Raw genomic sequence first — 16489 nt, forward strand, 5'->3', positions numbered from 1 at the left:
TGCTGCGTGGCTTTGGAAGGCTCATGCCTTGCCCTGATGTGTCCAACCCAGGGTGTACATAGCGGGCGTGGGCTCAGGGCATGGCTCGCTGCCCGGACCTGCTGGAGCATTCATGGGTTGGGGGCCTTGGCTCCGGGTGCAGGTGGTGGGTGTGCCAGGGTCCCTTCTCACTGTGGTTTCTCTCTCCATTGCCAGGTCTGGCCTCTTTGGCCTGCCCCCGTCGGCTCTGCTGCCCCAGGTCGACGACCCCCCCACCAACAACAGCCATGGCCGGGTCCCCGAAGAGGGGGACGCAGAGGTGATGCAGCTGGGGCCTGGCTCCCCACCTCCTCCCCATGGGGTTCAGCCCCCTGAGACCACCGGTCCCGAGCCACCCCCGCCCCTCGTGCCACCGCTGCCTGCTGGAAGCCTGCCCCCATACCCGCCATACTTCGAAGGCGCCCCCTTCCCTCACCCGCTGTGGCTCCGAGACACGTACAAGCTGTGGGTGCCCCAGCCGCCACCCAGGACCATCAAGCGCACCCGGCGGCGTCTGTCCCGCAACCGCGACCCGGGACGCCTCATTCTCAGCACCATCCGCCTGCGTCCGCGCCAGGTGCTCTGTGAGAAGTGCAAGAGCACGCTGAGCCCCCCGGAGGCCAGCCCTGGACCCCCAGCAGCGCCCAGGGCCCGCAGGAGGCTGGGCAGTGGCCCGGACAGGGAGCTCCGCAAGCCGGAGGAGCCAGAGAACAGCGACCCCATGGCTGGGGCCACGGCCAGGAGGAGCAAGCGGGAAAGGCGAGAGGAGGACAGGGCCCCAGCAGAGCAGGTCCCGCGGAGCCCGGTCATCAAGATCTCCTACAGCACGCCCCAGGGCAAGGGAGAGGTGGTCAAGATCCCCTCCCGCGTGCACGGCTCTCTGGAGCCCTTCCGTCCCCAGCAGGCCCCCCAGGACGACGGCAGCCAGGACCCTGAGGTGCTGGACAGAGAGTCCCGGGACCGGCCGTCCGGCGCACCCTCGGCCTCCATCCCCAAGCTGAAACTGACACGGCCTGTGCCGCCCAGCGCGGACCTGCCGCCCCCCAAGATCCGCCTGAAGCCCCACCGCCTGGGGGACAGTGAGCACGAGCCCGTGTACCGGGCCGAGCTGGTGGACGAGCTGAACGGGTACCCGCGGGCCAGCTCCCCCGCGCCCTGTGCAGACGGCCCTGCCGGTGGGCTGGCGGACTTGTCTTCTGGAAGTTCGGGGGAGGACGATGACTTCAAGAGCTGTCCCCAGGGCGCACAGGGCAGTGAGAACTTGGCTTTTCTTGTCAGCTGCCCTGAGGGGAGAGCGGACTGTGCCAGCGAGTCGGCGTGCAGCAGCGACAGCCTCGACGAGGCCAGATCGTCCGGCTCGGAAGGGACACCGGCAGACACGGGTGACCTCTCGCCTGGCCACGGCGCATCGGCGCCCTCCGAGTCCAGAGAGGCTCGCCAAACCGTGCCGCCCCTGACGGTCAGGCTGCACACACAGAGCGTGTCGGAGTGCATCACGGAGGACGGCAGGACTGTGGCCGTGGGGGACATCGTGTGGGGTAAGATCCATGGTTTTCCTTGGTGGCCGGCACGTGTTCTTGACATCAGCCTCGGCCAGAAGGAGGACGGAGAGCCGTCTTGGCGAGAAGCGAAGGTCTCGTGGTTTGGTTCTCCGACTACGTCGTTCTTGTCTATTTCAAAACTCTCCCCTTTCTCTGAATTTTTCAAACTGAGATTTAACCGTAAGAAGAAGGGGATGTATCGGAAAGCTATAACCGAGGCTGCAAATGCCGCGCGACACGTGGCCCCGGAAATCAGGGAGCTCTTAACCCAGTTTGAAACGTAACTGGTTCCCTGACCAGGTGAGTGTGCCAGCGGCAGCCTCCTTCCCCCGGCCGGCCCAAGCTCACACCTGTGTCCAGGCTGTGCCTCTGCTCCGAGCCCTGAGGCCCAGGGAGCTGCTGCCTGTGCCCCTCAGCTCCCTTGCTCGGGGCCCCAGCCGTCTGGAAAATGGTTGCCCTCACTGGTGATGTCATCTGCGCTTCTGATTCACACAAGAGGCGCACTGCAAGGAGGCCAGTCACCACGGGTGCTTGTTCAAAGCACAAAGCGAGTTTGTGTTTGGCAGCCATTTCTCAAAGGCCAGAAGGGAGATTCTCATGCTCTCCTTAGTTGTTTGGAGTCAGGGATGTGGTTTGACTGGTCCTGGGGAGGGGAGAGCCCAGGCTGGGGCCCTGTCAGCAGGAAGCAAACGCTCACTGCTTTTCCCAAAGATCAGAGTGGGGGTCTCCCTCCTCTTGCACATGGATAGGCCATCCCAGGACATTAACGGAGGGAGGGCAAGGTGAGCTTCCCACCCTCAGATGCAGCCCCCACCTCGACTCCCCAGACTGGCCCAGCCCTGCCCCCCACCACCCCCAAATCTCCCTCCTGGGTCAGTGCGCACTCCACTGTCAGCAGGCTGTGTGCGTGGCCAGGCGCCTGGGACCCAGGACATGTTCCTGGGGACAGCGTCTCACTCTCGGCCTCTCCTAGGAGCACTTGGTAGAATCTCCAGCCAGGCCTTGTATGGATTCCTGTACCTGGGGGGCACTACGCTGTGTGGAGGTGTGGGGGTGTCATCTCGTGGGGCTGGGGGAGCCACCCATGCCCCTGCGGGTCACCATGTGGGGCATCTGGAGCCTGCCGAGGGGCCGTTTTCTGCCCTGAGCTTCTGAAGGCCGCTCTCCCAGCTCCAGAGGCCTCCCAGCACCTCCCAGATGCCCTTCCTGTCTCCCCGGCAGGAGAGGCAGGCCAGGGAGGAGTCCTCTCTGGGTGGGGGCAGCTGGTGGTCCTCTGTGCTCTACTTCCTGGCTCCATGGCCTAATTGCCCCCTGGATGCAGAGATTCCAGGGCTGGGGGCTGTATGCAGAGGGCAGGGGCAGGGCTCCACCTAGGCCTTGGTGACGTCTGGTGACCTTGTCTGCCCTGGCCACCTGCCCAGAGGCCTTAGAGTTTCCCAGGTGACAATCCTTGGGCCTTAGCCTTCGGTGGGGGTGGGGACTGGAGTGCCTGGGTGCCCCTCCACTGCTGCACCCTGCGTATTGGGGTTCTGGGTGGAAGCAGTGATGAGAGACCACTGTGGTCAAGCCAGGGTCCCCAGGGTCCCCAGGCTGCCCGGCTGCTCAGGCTCTGGCCTGGCCTCACCCGCTCCCTCCAGCCACCTGGCTACATCTGCCTTGCTCTCCAGAGGCCAGGCACAAATGTGGCTGCTCCCCCGACCCCAGGAACCAGGCCGTTTTCTGATCAGTTCTGGGGCCTTGGGGCAGAGGTGGGGCAGGTGCCGTGTTGGGGAGTGGGTGTGGGTGCCGCCTCTCAGCTTGAGTCTGGGGAATGTCTAAAGCCAGGGCACCATCCTCTGAGGGGTAGGAGGAAGGTCAGAGGACTCCCGTCTGCTGTCCTGGGGGCCCCTCCCCGAGTTCTGGACTCAGGCATTTACAGGGCATGACGTCTCCCCATGCAGGACGTCTCCAAGTGAGGCCCGAGGCCTTGGCTGGCAGGGAGTGCCCAACTGGGAGGATGGGAGGACGCAGTCTTGCAGGCTCAGGGCCGGTTGTGTTTATCCGGAAGTAGAGGAAGAATCTCACCAGACGGGTTTGCCTGCCTCCACGGGGGGCAGTGCCTGCGCTAGGGGCCTGCGCCAGGACCAGCCCCCTGCTCTGGGAGTGGGGGTGCCAGATCCTTTCAGCACCAAAGCACAGAGTGGTGCATGTCTGGTCGGGTTTTTGGTGTCTCACAGGGCCTGGGATCTCCTGCCCTTTGTGGGGTTGGTGGTCCCTAGGGGACACGTTTGCTTTGAAGTGTCAGCAATGCACCTCTTGTCTGCTCCTTGTAGGGGAAATGCAGGGGTACCTGCCTTTCCTGGGAAGGGGGACCCGCCAACACCACCGTGAAGGTACACCTCCCTGAGCAGAGGCTGAGTGAGGTGTGGGGCGCTGGTGGCCATACCCAAGGGTGGGGCGGGAGGAGGAGGCTGGCATGGGGGCTGGAGCTCGGGCAGGGAGGCCTTCTGGGGAAGGTTGTCCTCCCAGTCCCCGACCACTGGCCACCCTGGCCCGGCCCCAGCCACTCCTGCAGCCACCCAAGGATGAGGACGGCTGGGCGGTGCCAGAAGCTTCCTGAGGTTTGTGGGTGTCTGCTGCCCGAGGCACTTGTCAGGGAGCAGTCACCGCAGGCACAGCGCGATCTGCTCCGTTGCAGGGACACTGAGCCCAGCGTCTCCCCGTGAGAGGCCCCTCACTCTCTCTCAGCTGCGGGGCTGGAGGCTCAGCTGAGGGGTGGCCGGATGCTCCACAGACCACAAGGTGCCAGGGCACTGGGCCTGTGGCCGGCGGTGCCAAGAGGCAGCCTGGCTGGCACAAGGGACGGGCACAGCCTCAGCAGGGGCCGCGCCAGGACGTATGCCTGGCTGTGTGGCACACTTGGGCACCCCTCCGTGTGAGGTCCTGACCCAGGTTCGCCGAGGCTGGGCCGGCCTCCTGCGCAGGAATAGAGGCTGTCGGGCCTTGTCCCAGCCGGTCACCTGCTGTGCGGTCTCAGTGAGCTGACACCTCTGAGCCTGTTCGTTCACCGCTCTCAGGGTGACAGCAGGACCCACCTCTGAGTGAGCAGCACTCCGCCCTGGTGGCCACGGCCGGCTCCGGGACCTGTGAATGGCCTGTGGCCGCTGCCCTTGGAGGTGACCACTGTGCCTTCTCAGGCCGGCAGGAGATGCCGTTCCCTGGGACTTCTCCTACACCCACAGGGATCCCCTGGGGTTAGAGCTGAGGTCCTGGGCAGGGGCAAGTGGTGGAGACCAGGCTCTGGGGTGACTGCCTGGGAGCAGCCTCCTGCATCAGGTGCAGGCACTGGACCTGCAGAGTCAGGGGCCCAGCAGGAGCTGCCTGGCCAGGCTTGTCCTGCAGCTGGGAGTGGGGACCCAGAGAAGGCAATCTCGCCCACACCCCACCACTGCCTGGGCCCACCGAGCCGAGAGGGGAAGGCAGCTCCTCCCTAGTGTGAGCCCCAGGGCCTTGGGCTGGGGTCCTGCCCCCGTCCAGGCTCAGGGTCTTCTCTCTGCTCCTCTGGTCTCTCCCTCACCACCCACTCACCCCTCTACTGAGGGCCAAGCACTCCACTGGACCCAGGCTAGAAGGGGGGCAGAATGGGGAGGGTTGTGAATCACCACTTCCCAAATTAGTGCATAATCACACACAGGAACTGCTGAGAAGGAAGGAAAGGGGCTTGAAGCAGAGCATCCAGTGAGAAACCTGGCCTGGACTGGGATCCGGGAAGGCTTCCTGGAGGAGGTGGCAGGAGCCAGGCTCTGAACGGTGAGCTAATCAGGAGCTGATGGGGCGAGGGTGGGGTGAACGTTCTAGGCAGGAGGAGGGCAGGGCATGTTCCAGGAGTTGTGGAGGTGGGCAGAGACTAAGGGCCTGGTGGGCCAAAGCACAGACTGTGGGTGCTCTTGGAGAATTACAGACAGAGGAGTGAGATGGTCTTGTTACTATTTGTCAGTTAAAAAGAAAATGAAACTTTAAAAAAATCTGATAGCTTTACAAATAAATAAAAGAAATGATCTCCAGCTGTGAGGACAGGGAGAGTGGGGGGGGGACGGGGGAGGCTGGGCGGCGTACAGGTATCACTCTTGGAACTAGGGGAGCCACTGTCTGTGCCCTGATGGGGCCCCATCCTCAGGGGTGCCTCCAGTTCTCGGGAGGCGCCTGAGGCCTGACTGGAGGCATCTCAGGAGAAAGCTCAGAGGCAGGTCAGGCAGGGGGCTGGGGCAGGGATCCGTAGTCATTGGGGGGACCTGGGCCAGGACAATGCCCAGGGTCGGGAGCCTCCACAGACTGGCTGCTCGAGGCAGAGGCTTCAGAGTAGCAGAGGTGGGTGGAGATGACAAGTGACTGGACGTGTGCAGAGGCGGGTGGAGATGACAGGTGACTGGACGTGTGCAGAGGCGGGTGGAGATGACAGGTGACTGGACGTGTGCGCTGTGCGGGAGCAGAAAGGAGGGTGGCGGAGAGTGGGTGGCCCTGGCCAGCCCTGTGGGGAGGACCTGAGGGGCTCGGGGCCTTGCCCGCCCTGCACCCCAGCACCACTACAGATGGGAGAGGAGCGTGCCCAGAGGGGCGGCGGGCTGCCTGGTGTTCTGGGAGCCGTGAGGGCCAATGGGGACACCTGGTTCTGGGAGCCGTGAGGGCCGAAGGGACATCCGGTCCTGGGAGCTCTGAGGGCCAACAGGGGCACTTGGTCCTGCACAGGCACCTCCTGCTCTGCCCTGTCGTGGCCGGGGCAGGCCGTACTCCACTGACATGCAGACTAGAAGCTGGGCACCTCCCTGAAGTGGGGACTCAATACTCTCCTGGAGTCCTGGCCTCTTGGGCAAGGGGGAGATTTCACAGGTTCCCAGACAGTGCGGGCTGGACGGGTCCAGCCTCTGCTGTGGCTCCAGGGGCCCAACCTTTCCCCGCCTGCTCTGGCAGGGGACTTGCGGGGACGTACCCAGCACAGCCTCCGTCAGCAGCTGGGAGCACCGGCTTCTGTGCTACTGAACGGTCCGTGTCCCTGGGGTCATCCTTGTCTTTTGTGAGTTTCCTGTAGCTGCTGTAACAAACCTCCATACACTGGGACCCTGAGACCACAGGCGTTTATTCCCACACCTCTGGGGATCAGGAGCTTGAGTCAAGGCGTGCAGCGCTGTGCACCTTCAGCTCTGGACGAGGATCCTTCTTGCCTCTGCAACTTCTGGGGGTCCAGACGTCCCCCTCTCATGACCACGTCGTCCCAGGCTCTGCCTCCATGGGCACAAGGCCTCTGCCTCTTCAAAGTACCCTGGTGGCATCTGGGGACCTGTAGATAGGGCGAGAGGGGCTGCTCATCTCAAAACCCTCATTTAATCGCATCGCAAACACCATGTCACAGAAGGTGCTGTTCCCAGGCTCCCAGGACGAGGAGCACCTGGTCTCATTCACTCCGCATCCCCAGTGCTGTGTGTGTGGGCAGTGTGGGCACAGCCCAGGGTCCACCCCAGCCTCTCGTCCGACAGAAAGGAAGGCCCCAGGGAGCAGGGGTGGAGATGGGCTTCAGCCTAGGGGTCTGTGGGGCGAGGGAGGGGCCCGTTGCTCCAGAAAGGTCCGTGGTGCACTGGCCATGGGGGCAGCACGGGCCACTTCTGACCTTCAGCTTCATAATGTTGATTTCTCCTGGGAAATAAAGATAATAATCAGGAAGCTGCCCGGCACTGGAGTGCTGAGTCGGCAGGAGCAGCTGCCGGGACTTGGAAGAGTGTGATGCTCACTGGAGTCTCCGGGGCAGAAGCAGCAATGCCGCCGTCTCCAGGCTTTGGCTTTTCTGATTTGTTTTCCTTTTAGAACAGCATCCTTGAGCTTCCTGCACAAAACTTGCTTTTCTCTTCCTCCAACTCTAAATAAAAATGCTCTTCTGCTTCCAAGGACGGGTTTCTCAGCTGACTTCCCTGCTGACTTCCCACTTCCCTGCTGACTTCCCTGCTGACTTCCCACTTCCCTGCTAACTTCCCTGCTGACTTCCCACTTCCCTGCTGACTTCCCTGCTGACTTCTCTGTGTTGATTTCAGGGAATTCAGGTCCCACGTGAAGGCTGTAATTATTTTGTTCCAGAAGGAAACAGAGGCCTGTAATTCTGAGCCTGCTGCAGGGGCTCAGGCCCCGCCCCGCCTCCTGGCTCCCAGCAGCCTTGCAGCCGGTCCCTGCCGCCTCCTCCTGGCCAGCAACTTGGGCATTGAGGCTGTGTTGGGGGGACAGGCGGGCAGGTGCCGGGGAGTTTGGAGTTGCTTCTCGGGGGGTCAGGTGCCTAGGACTTGGGGGACTTTCCCAGTGTCGGGGGATGCTGCTGGAGGCCCCTGCCCATCCGTGCCTTCAAAGCCAAGCATTGCGCCCACCCCCGGTGAGATGCCCTAATGCCATGTGGACCTGTTGCCAGGCGTCTTAGTTGCTTCCTGGGTCTCACCTCCAGCTCCAAATCCTCGCCCCTGACCTCACCGGGCTTCGACACCTTGGACACAGCATGTGCCCCGTGTCAGAGGATTGGGAGTGGAGGGGGTGGGACTTCCTCCACGCCATGGGGCTCGTTCTCTCGTCAGAACCCCTTCAGGGGCAGTGGGGGCTCCTGCCCGGCAGGAGACTGTTCTCTCCTGGAGACCCTGGGGTTGGCTGTGGGCTTGGGGTTGTCAGCCTAATCCGTTCAGGTTCACCTGGGTTTTCACCCTGGGGCTCCGCCCACCGTCGGTGATCACTTTAAGATTTGCTCTTTCCTGAGGGATTATGAGGTGCTGGCCCTGGTCTTCATTTACTCACTGGAATTCTTGCAAAAAACCCTCTTTCCTTACCAGCTTTTAGTGGCACTGCACCAAGACTTGCAGCCACCCCCCGCTTGCAGAGTTCTTACGGAGGCCAGGACAGATGCGGGGGCTGGTTCCCCAGCCCCTTCCAGTGAGGTCGAGGAGTCCCTCCTGAGCGTGGGTCTCATAAAAGCGCACGTGCTTACTGACATACCCAGTCAGGTTCGATCCATCCAAGCGCTATTCTGTCCGTGCTCAGACGGTGCCATCTTGGGTCAGCTGACAGAGGCCAGCGTCCGTGTCCTGTGGTGACCACAGCAGCCTGCTGGCGGCTTTGCCCCCGCCGTGCCACGTCATCTGGGCTCACTCTGTGCATTTTCTGGCTCAGGCCTGAGGCAGCCGCGTTCCTGGGAGCCTGCTTCCTGCTGCCTGCTCCTGGGGCCGCTGCTGTTTCGAAACATTTGCAGTCGACACAGCTAGGATTCACTTTTGTGTCTGATGCCAGAAATCTTGACTCTTAATGTTAACATGATCAATTTTATAGATGTAAAGGTTAACATGTGTATATCAACATTTAATATAGGTGTGTAAAATGTTTAAAATATAACAATATAATGTCACATATTACTGAGAATAATATATATAGTACTATTATGATACAGTATGATGGTTTAGGAAGAAAAGCACCCTGACACCACCCACCAAGGATGGTGCCCGCAGGCATCCTGGTGGGTAGTACGAGCGAATGCCTGAGCTCGCCCAGCCCGTCTTTTTGTCCCGGGGTCTGGCCCTTTGGGCTGTGTGTCACACCCCTCTCTCTGTGGCAAAGTCATGACCTCGGAACACACTTAGGCATCTTCGTTTCATTCACTTTCTATTTTTAGAGACTCCTCGTTTTTTAAAATCTGCTGTGATAGGATTCTGTGGGCACCTCCGCGGCCCCAGGTCTGCTCCCGTCCTGGTCTCCCCGGCCTTCCCGTGGCCACATCTGGGCAGGGCCCGGTCGTCCTTCCAGGCTCCCAGCCTAAGCAGGGCCCCACGCTGGCTTCTTCTCCCCGCCCCTCGCCTCCTTGTGATGCGCAGAGCTGTGGGATACACCCAACTCCCTCGGGGGACTCTGGCTGTCCCAGTCTTTTCTCCAACAAGCTGTGGGGAGGGTGTGAGCCACCAGCTTTCTCACCATGGAGAAGGTGTGGCCCAGGCAGGGAGGTGCTGGTGTCCTTGGGGCCTCAGAGACAGTGGGGTGGGAGAGAGGTAGGTGAGTGCGAGACTCCAACCCCATGTCCAGGTGAGGGCTCTGCGGGCTCCCAGGCAGGTGGGGCCCCAAGGCCTCCAGGTTCCTGAGGACGCCTCATGTCCTCGAGGCCTCAGCGACGTGGAGCAGCTGAGCTCAGCTCCATGAGCGAGGGCCACGCCAGGAAGGTAGGAGAGATGTGAGGAGTGGCCAGTGCTGCTCCTGCCTTGGAGTCCGTGTTTCTGCAGCCGGGAGAGGGAAGGCCCTTGCGAAAGCCACTGCTGCTGTTCGGGACAAAGGGCCGGTCCAGGCTGTTTCCTCCCAAGGCCCGTTACGCATTTTCCTAATGAGGATAGTGGCTGATGGATGTTTACTGACATTTCCAAAGGTTGTGCTGTTGTTGATGGAGAAGGACTTGGACAGTTTTAATGACCTCCCGGGACTGTGTTTCTTTTCAAGGAAGCATAGTTGCCTTTGATTTGAGCCTCTTTCAAATCCTAAAATGCTGCATTAGAAGGGGTGGACAGAGCAGGTTCCAGGCATGGCAGGGACCCCACTAGTGCCACTGCACCTGCTGTAGCCTCTGCGGATCCCCCAAACAGCCCTCCTCCTGACCCGTGGTGCACACAGTCCCTGGTGACTCACTAGAAGTTTGGGAGGGACCCCCCGGGGGCAGGACGCATAGGTGGAGCCGCTGCAATTCTAGGGTCGGGTCCTCCTCCCTGTCAGCTGTGCAGCGGGTGGCTCAGGCTGCCTTATCACAGCTGCCTCTTCCTTCTGAGAAATGGAAAACGGTATTTGTAGGAATGCGTTTGTGTGACCGCTGTAATCCTGGCGAACATTTCTCACAGGGAACTGTTCAGCTTCCCGTACGGAATCTGTGGGGTCGGAGGAAGTTATTCCAGGACTGAGAAAGTGAAGCCTCATGGTTTGGAGGCGCTGATGCCTGGTTCTGTTTAGGAGTCATTGTTGGTGCCCCTGGCAGGTCTCAGCTGGTGTTGGGCTGGGGACCGTGTCCGTGGGGCCTCTGAGAGCCTCCTGGGCTCTGTGGGACTGTGAGGCACGTGCACCTTGACCGACTGCGCGGATGCTGCTTGCACCCCAGGCTGTCTTCCAGGGACAGGACCCTCTCCTGCCACCCTCGCTGGCTCGTGGCATCTCAGTGGTCAGCGGCCTGTCTGTGGATTTAGTCCATCTTCTGCTTTTCACTCATCTCTCGGATCCTGAAGCATCAGAGTCCTCCACTTCTGTGGGATCCTGGCTTTTTGCTTGTTCTTGCTTAGCATGACCACAGATGCACACGCACATGCAAGCACACGCGTGAACACACATGCACACACGAACACACATGCACACACATGATCACGCACACACATGCACATGTATGCACACGCACATGCATGCACACACATGAATGCACACACATGCACATGCACACATGAACACACACATGCATGGACACGCACGCACATGCACACGCATGAACACGTGCCCACACCTCTGTACTGCACCTGCTCATGCTTGTGGACTCCTGTACCTGGACGCATGCACACTCCTGTACCTACACACCTGCACACACACAGCTTGAACAGACGTCCCTGCTGCGAGTGCCAGAGTGCACAGTGCTGTCCTGGGCCCTGGGACGGTGCTGCCCGCCAGGTCTCCATTGCTTCATCTTGGGGTGGGGTAGTAGGTTGACTCATGTCCCCCAAACGACACGTTCAGGTCCACCCTAGTCCCTGTGAATGGGACCTTATTTGGAAATAGGGTCACTGCAGGTGGAATGAAGTTAAGATGAGGTCGTACTGGATCAGGGTGGGTCCTAAATCCAATGATTGGTGCCCGGATGAGAAGAGGGAAATTTGGGCGCAAAGACTTGGAGACACACGGAGAAGACCTTGTGGAGACAGAGGCAGAGCTCACAGGGGTGCATTCGTGAGCCCGGGAAAGCCAGGAGCTTCTGAAAGCAGGGAAGGACCTGCTGTGGGCAGGTCCCTCCAGCGACCTCTCAGCGGGGCTGGGATGGGGGCACATCCCTCCTGCCCTGCTGTGGTCAGGCAGGGCCCATGGGGCACCCCCTTTCTGGCAGGAGGAGCGGCAGGGCTGGCATCCTCCCCTGCGCCCTGGGCTCTGCAGGCTCCACTCCCTTCCCTGTCCCCTCCCTCTCTGCCTGTTGGCTGGTGGAGAACTGGGGCTGGCAGCCTCTGTCCCTCCGTTTGACTGGGCAGCCAGCTTTCCTGGGGTTGGAGGGTCTCCCAAGCCGGGCCCCTACAAGGTCTTTCTGGTGTGTGTTGTGGCAAGAGTCCAGTCCCTGCCACACGCAGCAGCGTGGTGTGAGCCCTTCGGGAGACAGCAGAGAATGCATGATGTCTGTGACACTCCAGAGCTTCCCCCGACCCTGGGGGTGCTTCCTGGGATGGGGCCTGGGGCTGGGGCTGCTCTGGGCGAGGAGGTTGTGATGGAGCCCCCAGGGCAGCTAGGACACAAGAGGTCAGGAAATGGGGATCCTCCTGTGCACCCCAAAGTCAGGCTCCTGTATGGGGTCAGGTCACCTCCCCGAGCCTGGGATACCTGGGGGCGGCGGCCACCAAGCGAGGGACTGAGCCTGTTTGTGTGTGATGTGCTGTGATTGCAACCGGTGGCCTCTTCTGACCTTTGGGATGGTGGCCCATGCAGACAGAGGCAGGGCACAGGCACCCCTTCCCGGCCACCGCCTGGCACCTCACCGCCGTGTGCTCCAAGGAACCGTAGCTCTGGGACGTCGATGTCACTGAGCTGAACTCAGCTGAGGGCAGCTGGGAGGAAATGTCCCGGGGTCTCCCTCATCCCTCCTACCCTGGGGTCTTCTCTGGGCCTGGTGTGGCCTTGTGCTGGAAGGCCTGGGGAGGCAGACGTACCCCCCAGGCCAGGCTGGGCCTTGGCAGAGGATTCCTTGAGCCCCGCCCGCTGCCCCTGCACTGGCTCCCTAGAGGGAGGCACAGGGTGGGTCCTGGGCGTCTGCACACCCGAGCGGAGGGGCTGCCTAGGGGCCAGCGTGGGGAGAGCCAGGGCCTCCACTGCTCGGGGCTGTGTTGGTTCTCTCTGGAGACCCTCAGCCTCCTGTGCCCCCTCGGACGTGACTGGGAGATGGTCCAAAATGCAACTTCTCTTTAACTTGTGTTTGTGTCAGTCTTACTATATATGTTCAATTTTTAAAAGTAGAGTGGTCACATGCAGTATGTAATGACAAGAATTCACCTTCGTATTTCTAGACGATGTACTTCTGCTGCTTGATCCTTGAGTTCTCTATTTAGACGTTAGTTACGGGCTTTTTCTATGGAAGATGAAGTGGCTATCTCTCCTGTTTGCCACACACACATCCACTCACCCACTCACACACTCTCACACATCCACTCACACACATTCACACACACATATCCACTCACACACCTCTCACACACACATCCACACACCCACTCACACACACCCACTCACACACTCTCACACACACATCCACTCCCACACATCCACTCTCACACACACACACATCCACTCTCTCACACACATACCCACTCTCATGCACACATCCACTCTCACACACACACACATCCACTCACTCTCACACATCCACTCTCACACATCCACTCACACACATCCACTCTCTCACACATACCCACTCACTCTCATGCACACATCCACTCTCTCACACACACACACATCCACTCACACACACATCCACTCTCCCACACACATACCCACTCACATGCACACATCCACTCTCACACACACACATTCACATATTTACACACACATATCCACTCACACCACTCACACTCCTCTCACACATCCACTCACACATTCACACACACATTTATACACACATATCCACTCACACATCCACTCACACTCATACACACCCTCTCACACTATCACACACATCCACTCACACACACATCCACTCACACACACACTCTCTTACATCCACTCACACACTCACATATCCACTCACACACATCCACTCACACACACCCACTCACACAATCACACCCACTCACATCCACTCACACACACACATCCACTCACACATTCTCTTACATCCACTCACACACTCACATCCACTCACCCAATCACACCATCCACTCACACACTCTCACATCCACTCACACACTCACATATCCACTCACACACATCTACACACACCCACTCACACTATCACACCCATCCACTCACACACACATCCACTCACATGCACACATCCATTCACACACACTCATTTACTCTCACATATCCACACACATCCACTCACACTCTCATACACACCCTCTCACAGTATCACACACATCCACTCACACACTCACACATCCACTCTCACAGTCACACTCTCACACAGTCACACTCACACACATCCATTCACACACTCACACACTTCCACTCACACACATCCACTCACGCACACATCCACTCTTACACACATCCACTCACACTCTTACGTACACACACACATCCACTCACACACTCACATCCACTCACACTCTCACACACATCCACTCACACTCACATCCACTCACGCACACTCACACACATCCACTCACACACACACATCCACTCACACACTCTCATCCACTCACACACTCTCATCCACTCACGCACACATCCACTCTTACACACACACATCCACTCACACTCTTATATACACACACACATCTACTCACACTCTTATGTACACACACACATCCACTCACACTCTTACGTACACACACACATCCACTCACTCACACACACATCCCCTCACAAACACATCCACTCTCACACACATCCACTCACACAATCACATACACACACATCCACTCACACACTGACAATGTTTGGTTAACTTAAGACTTGGTGTTTATATTAATGATTGTAGCCCATCCACGTAGAGGATTATAGACGCTGCTGGCCCTTTCTCCTCTGCAGCGTTGATCCCAGCTTGGTGCTTGGTCTTCACATTGTTTAGTGTTGTCACTCAGGAATGCCCAGCGTGAGGAGAAAGAAGCCCCTCTCACACTCACGCTCACACACACCCCCTCACACTCTCACACAGCACACGCCTGCAGGTGCCCTCCAGGCCTTCCCACGTGCCGCTGGGCTTCCTCACAGCATGGTGGTCTCAGGGCACTTGCAGTTTCTCCCGTGGCAGCTCAGGGCTTCCACGAGTGCAGCACTGGAAGTGGCAGCGGTCTCTCGGTGGGGCTGGGACAGGGGCAGGTCCTTCCTGCCCTGCTGTGGTCAGGCAGGGCCCATGGGGCGCCTTCCTCCTGGCAGGAGGAGTGGCGGGGCTGGCGTGGTCCCGTGTGCCCTGGGCTCTGCAGGCTCTGCTCCCTTCCCCGTCCCTGTGCTCTCCACCCACCAACTGGTGGAGAACTGGGGCTGACAGTGTCTGGCCTTCTGTTTGTTGGATCTGGGGGGCTGCTTTCTTCAGGACCCAGGGTTGGCCCTGGGTTGTGGGGCTGAGGGGACCGTCTGTCCCCGCCAGGTCTCTCTGCTTGAGGTGGCTGTCCAGGGCCTGCGTGGGCTCAGGTGGGGGGCGATGGAAGCAGGGTTGACCCCTGGGGCTCCACACAGATCTGGGAAAGGGTTTTCCTCTCAGGGTCTAGCCCTCCCTCCCCACCCTGGGACACCCCCAGGCTCAGGTGTCCACGGGGCCGTCAGTGCGAGACGAGGGTCCTCAGAGTTAGGCATGGGGGTCCTTCCACACCATGAGCCTGGCACAGGCATGGCCATCAGCCCCCACCAAGAGGCCACAAGGCTCCAGGCTCGCTGGCTTCTCTATGGCTCTGCGTGTTGGGCCTGTGGACTGCGGGACTTCAGGGCGAGTCCTGTGGTCTGAGCCCCCAAGCATGGAAGACTCTGCACTCTCCCCCAGCATGGCTGGGCTGTGGGCACTGAGGGAAGGAGGGCCGGTGGGAGCTGGGGGGTGCTGGGGGTTCCAGGTGAGCCTCAGACCCTCTGGGGCACCCTGGCCTGGTGCTCAGACCTTGAAGGGCTGGTTCCCTGTACTTGACCCTGAGTTAAACCTCTGCCTCTTTCTGCTTTCCCCAAGGTCACCGACAATGAGGGCGCACCTGCTGTCCTGGAGCTTCCGACCTGCGTTCAGGGACCCGGGAGCCTTCTGGCCGGCTGTGTGCGGAGCCTGCTGGGCATGGTGGTCGGCCTGGTGTGAGGTCCCCGGGGACCAGCAGTGTGTTCAGGGAAGGGATGGCCCTGAGTCCGGCGGCTCACCGAGTGTATTTCTTCCTGCCACTCAGCCTGTGGCTGCCCTGGCTCGTGAGGCAGTCAGGACTCATGACTTGCTGGCTGCTGCTGCCTCACGTGCTGGGGTTACATGGAGGAACTGGGCCTGCCGCCCCGGCCTCGCCTGCTGCCTCGCCTGCTGGGGTCCCATGGAGGAACCAGGCCTGGTGCCCCGGCCTCGCCCAGCGGCTGGTGTGGGCAGCTGTGCCCGCCTCGCAGTGTCCTGGAGGCAGCCGTCTCACAGACTCAGCTTGGTCTCCCGCAGGCTTCAGAAAAACCTGAATTGCACGTGTGGGGTTCTTCCCCAGCCCTTGGGTGCGGGGTCTCTGTGCACTTGAGAGCTGGGGGACCTACCCACCATCTCCCGCTCCGAGTTCATCCCAGAGCGTGGGGCCCGCTAGGCACCCAGCACCCGGCCTGCAAGGCCACCTGTCCCCCAGATGCTGCTACGAGTGACCAGTACTGTGTGGAGGAGGCCAAGGGCCGCCCCTGGAAAACCAGGCTTCAACAGTACAAGGAAAAGAAACTTGCTCTGTTTTATAAGAGCGTGTTCCTTTTCCTCCTTTTTGTCACTTTAAAGACCAAAAAGAATAAAGAAAGAAAAGAAAAAAATTAATCTGCTCTTTCTTTGTTTAAATGTAAAAAAAAAAGAAATGTATGTC

At 59.9% G+C, this 16489-nt stretch overlaps 1 protein-coding gene across 6 annotated transcripts in view; it reads left to right on the forward strand.

Moving 5' to 3' along the window:
• PWWP2B (PWWP domain containing 2B) overlaps positions 1 to 16087 on the forward strand; it is a 29295-nt gene extending 13208 nt beyond the window's left edge. For 5 of the 6 annotated variants that reach the window (XM_073019476.1, XM_007964471.3, XM_007964473.3 and 2 more), the window contains exons 2-3: positions 196 to 1859; positions 15637 to 15744. In XM_073019476.1, the coding sequence (XP_072875577.1) occupies positions 196 to 1843 (1648 nt within the window). In that variant the 3' untranslated portion in view covers positions 1844 to 1859; positions 15637 to 15744. Of the gene's footprint in view, positions 1 to 195; positions 1860 to 15636 lie in introns of all 6 variants that reach the window. The other variant, XM_007964469.3, reaches the window with a different exon arrangement.
• Positions 16088 to 16489: the final 402 nt, after the last annotated feature.

Source organism: Chlorocebus sabaeus, chromosome 9 (assembly GCF_047675955.1).
Source record: "Chlorocebus sabaeus isolate Y175 chromosome 9, mChlSab1.0.hap1, whole genome shotgun sequence".
NCBI classification, from domain to species: domain Eukaryota; kingdom Metazoa; phylum Chordata; class Mammalia; order Primates; family Cercopithecidae; genus Chlorocebus; species Chlorocebus sabaeus.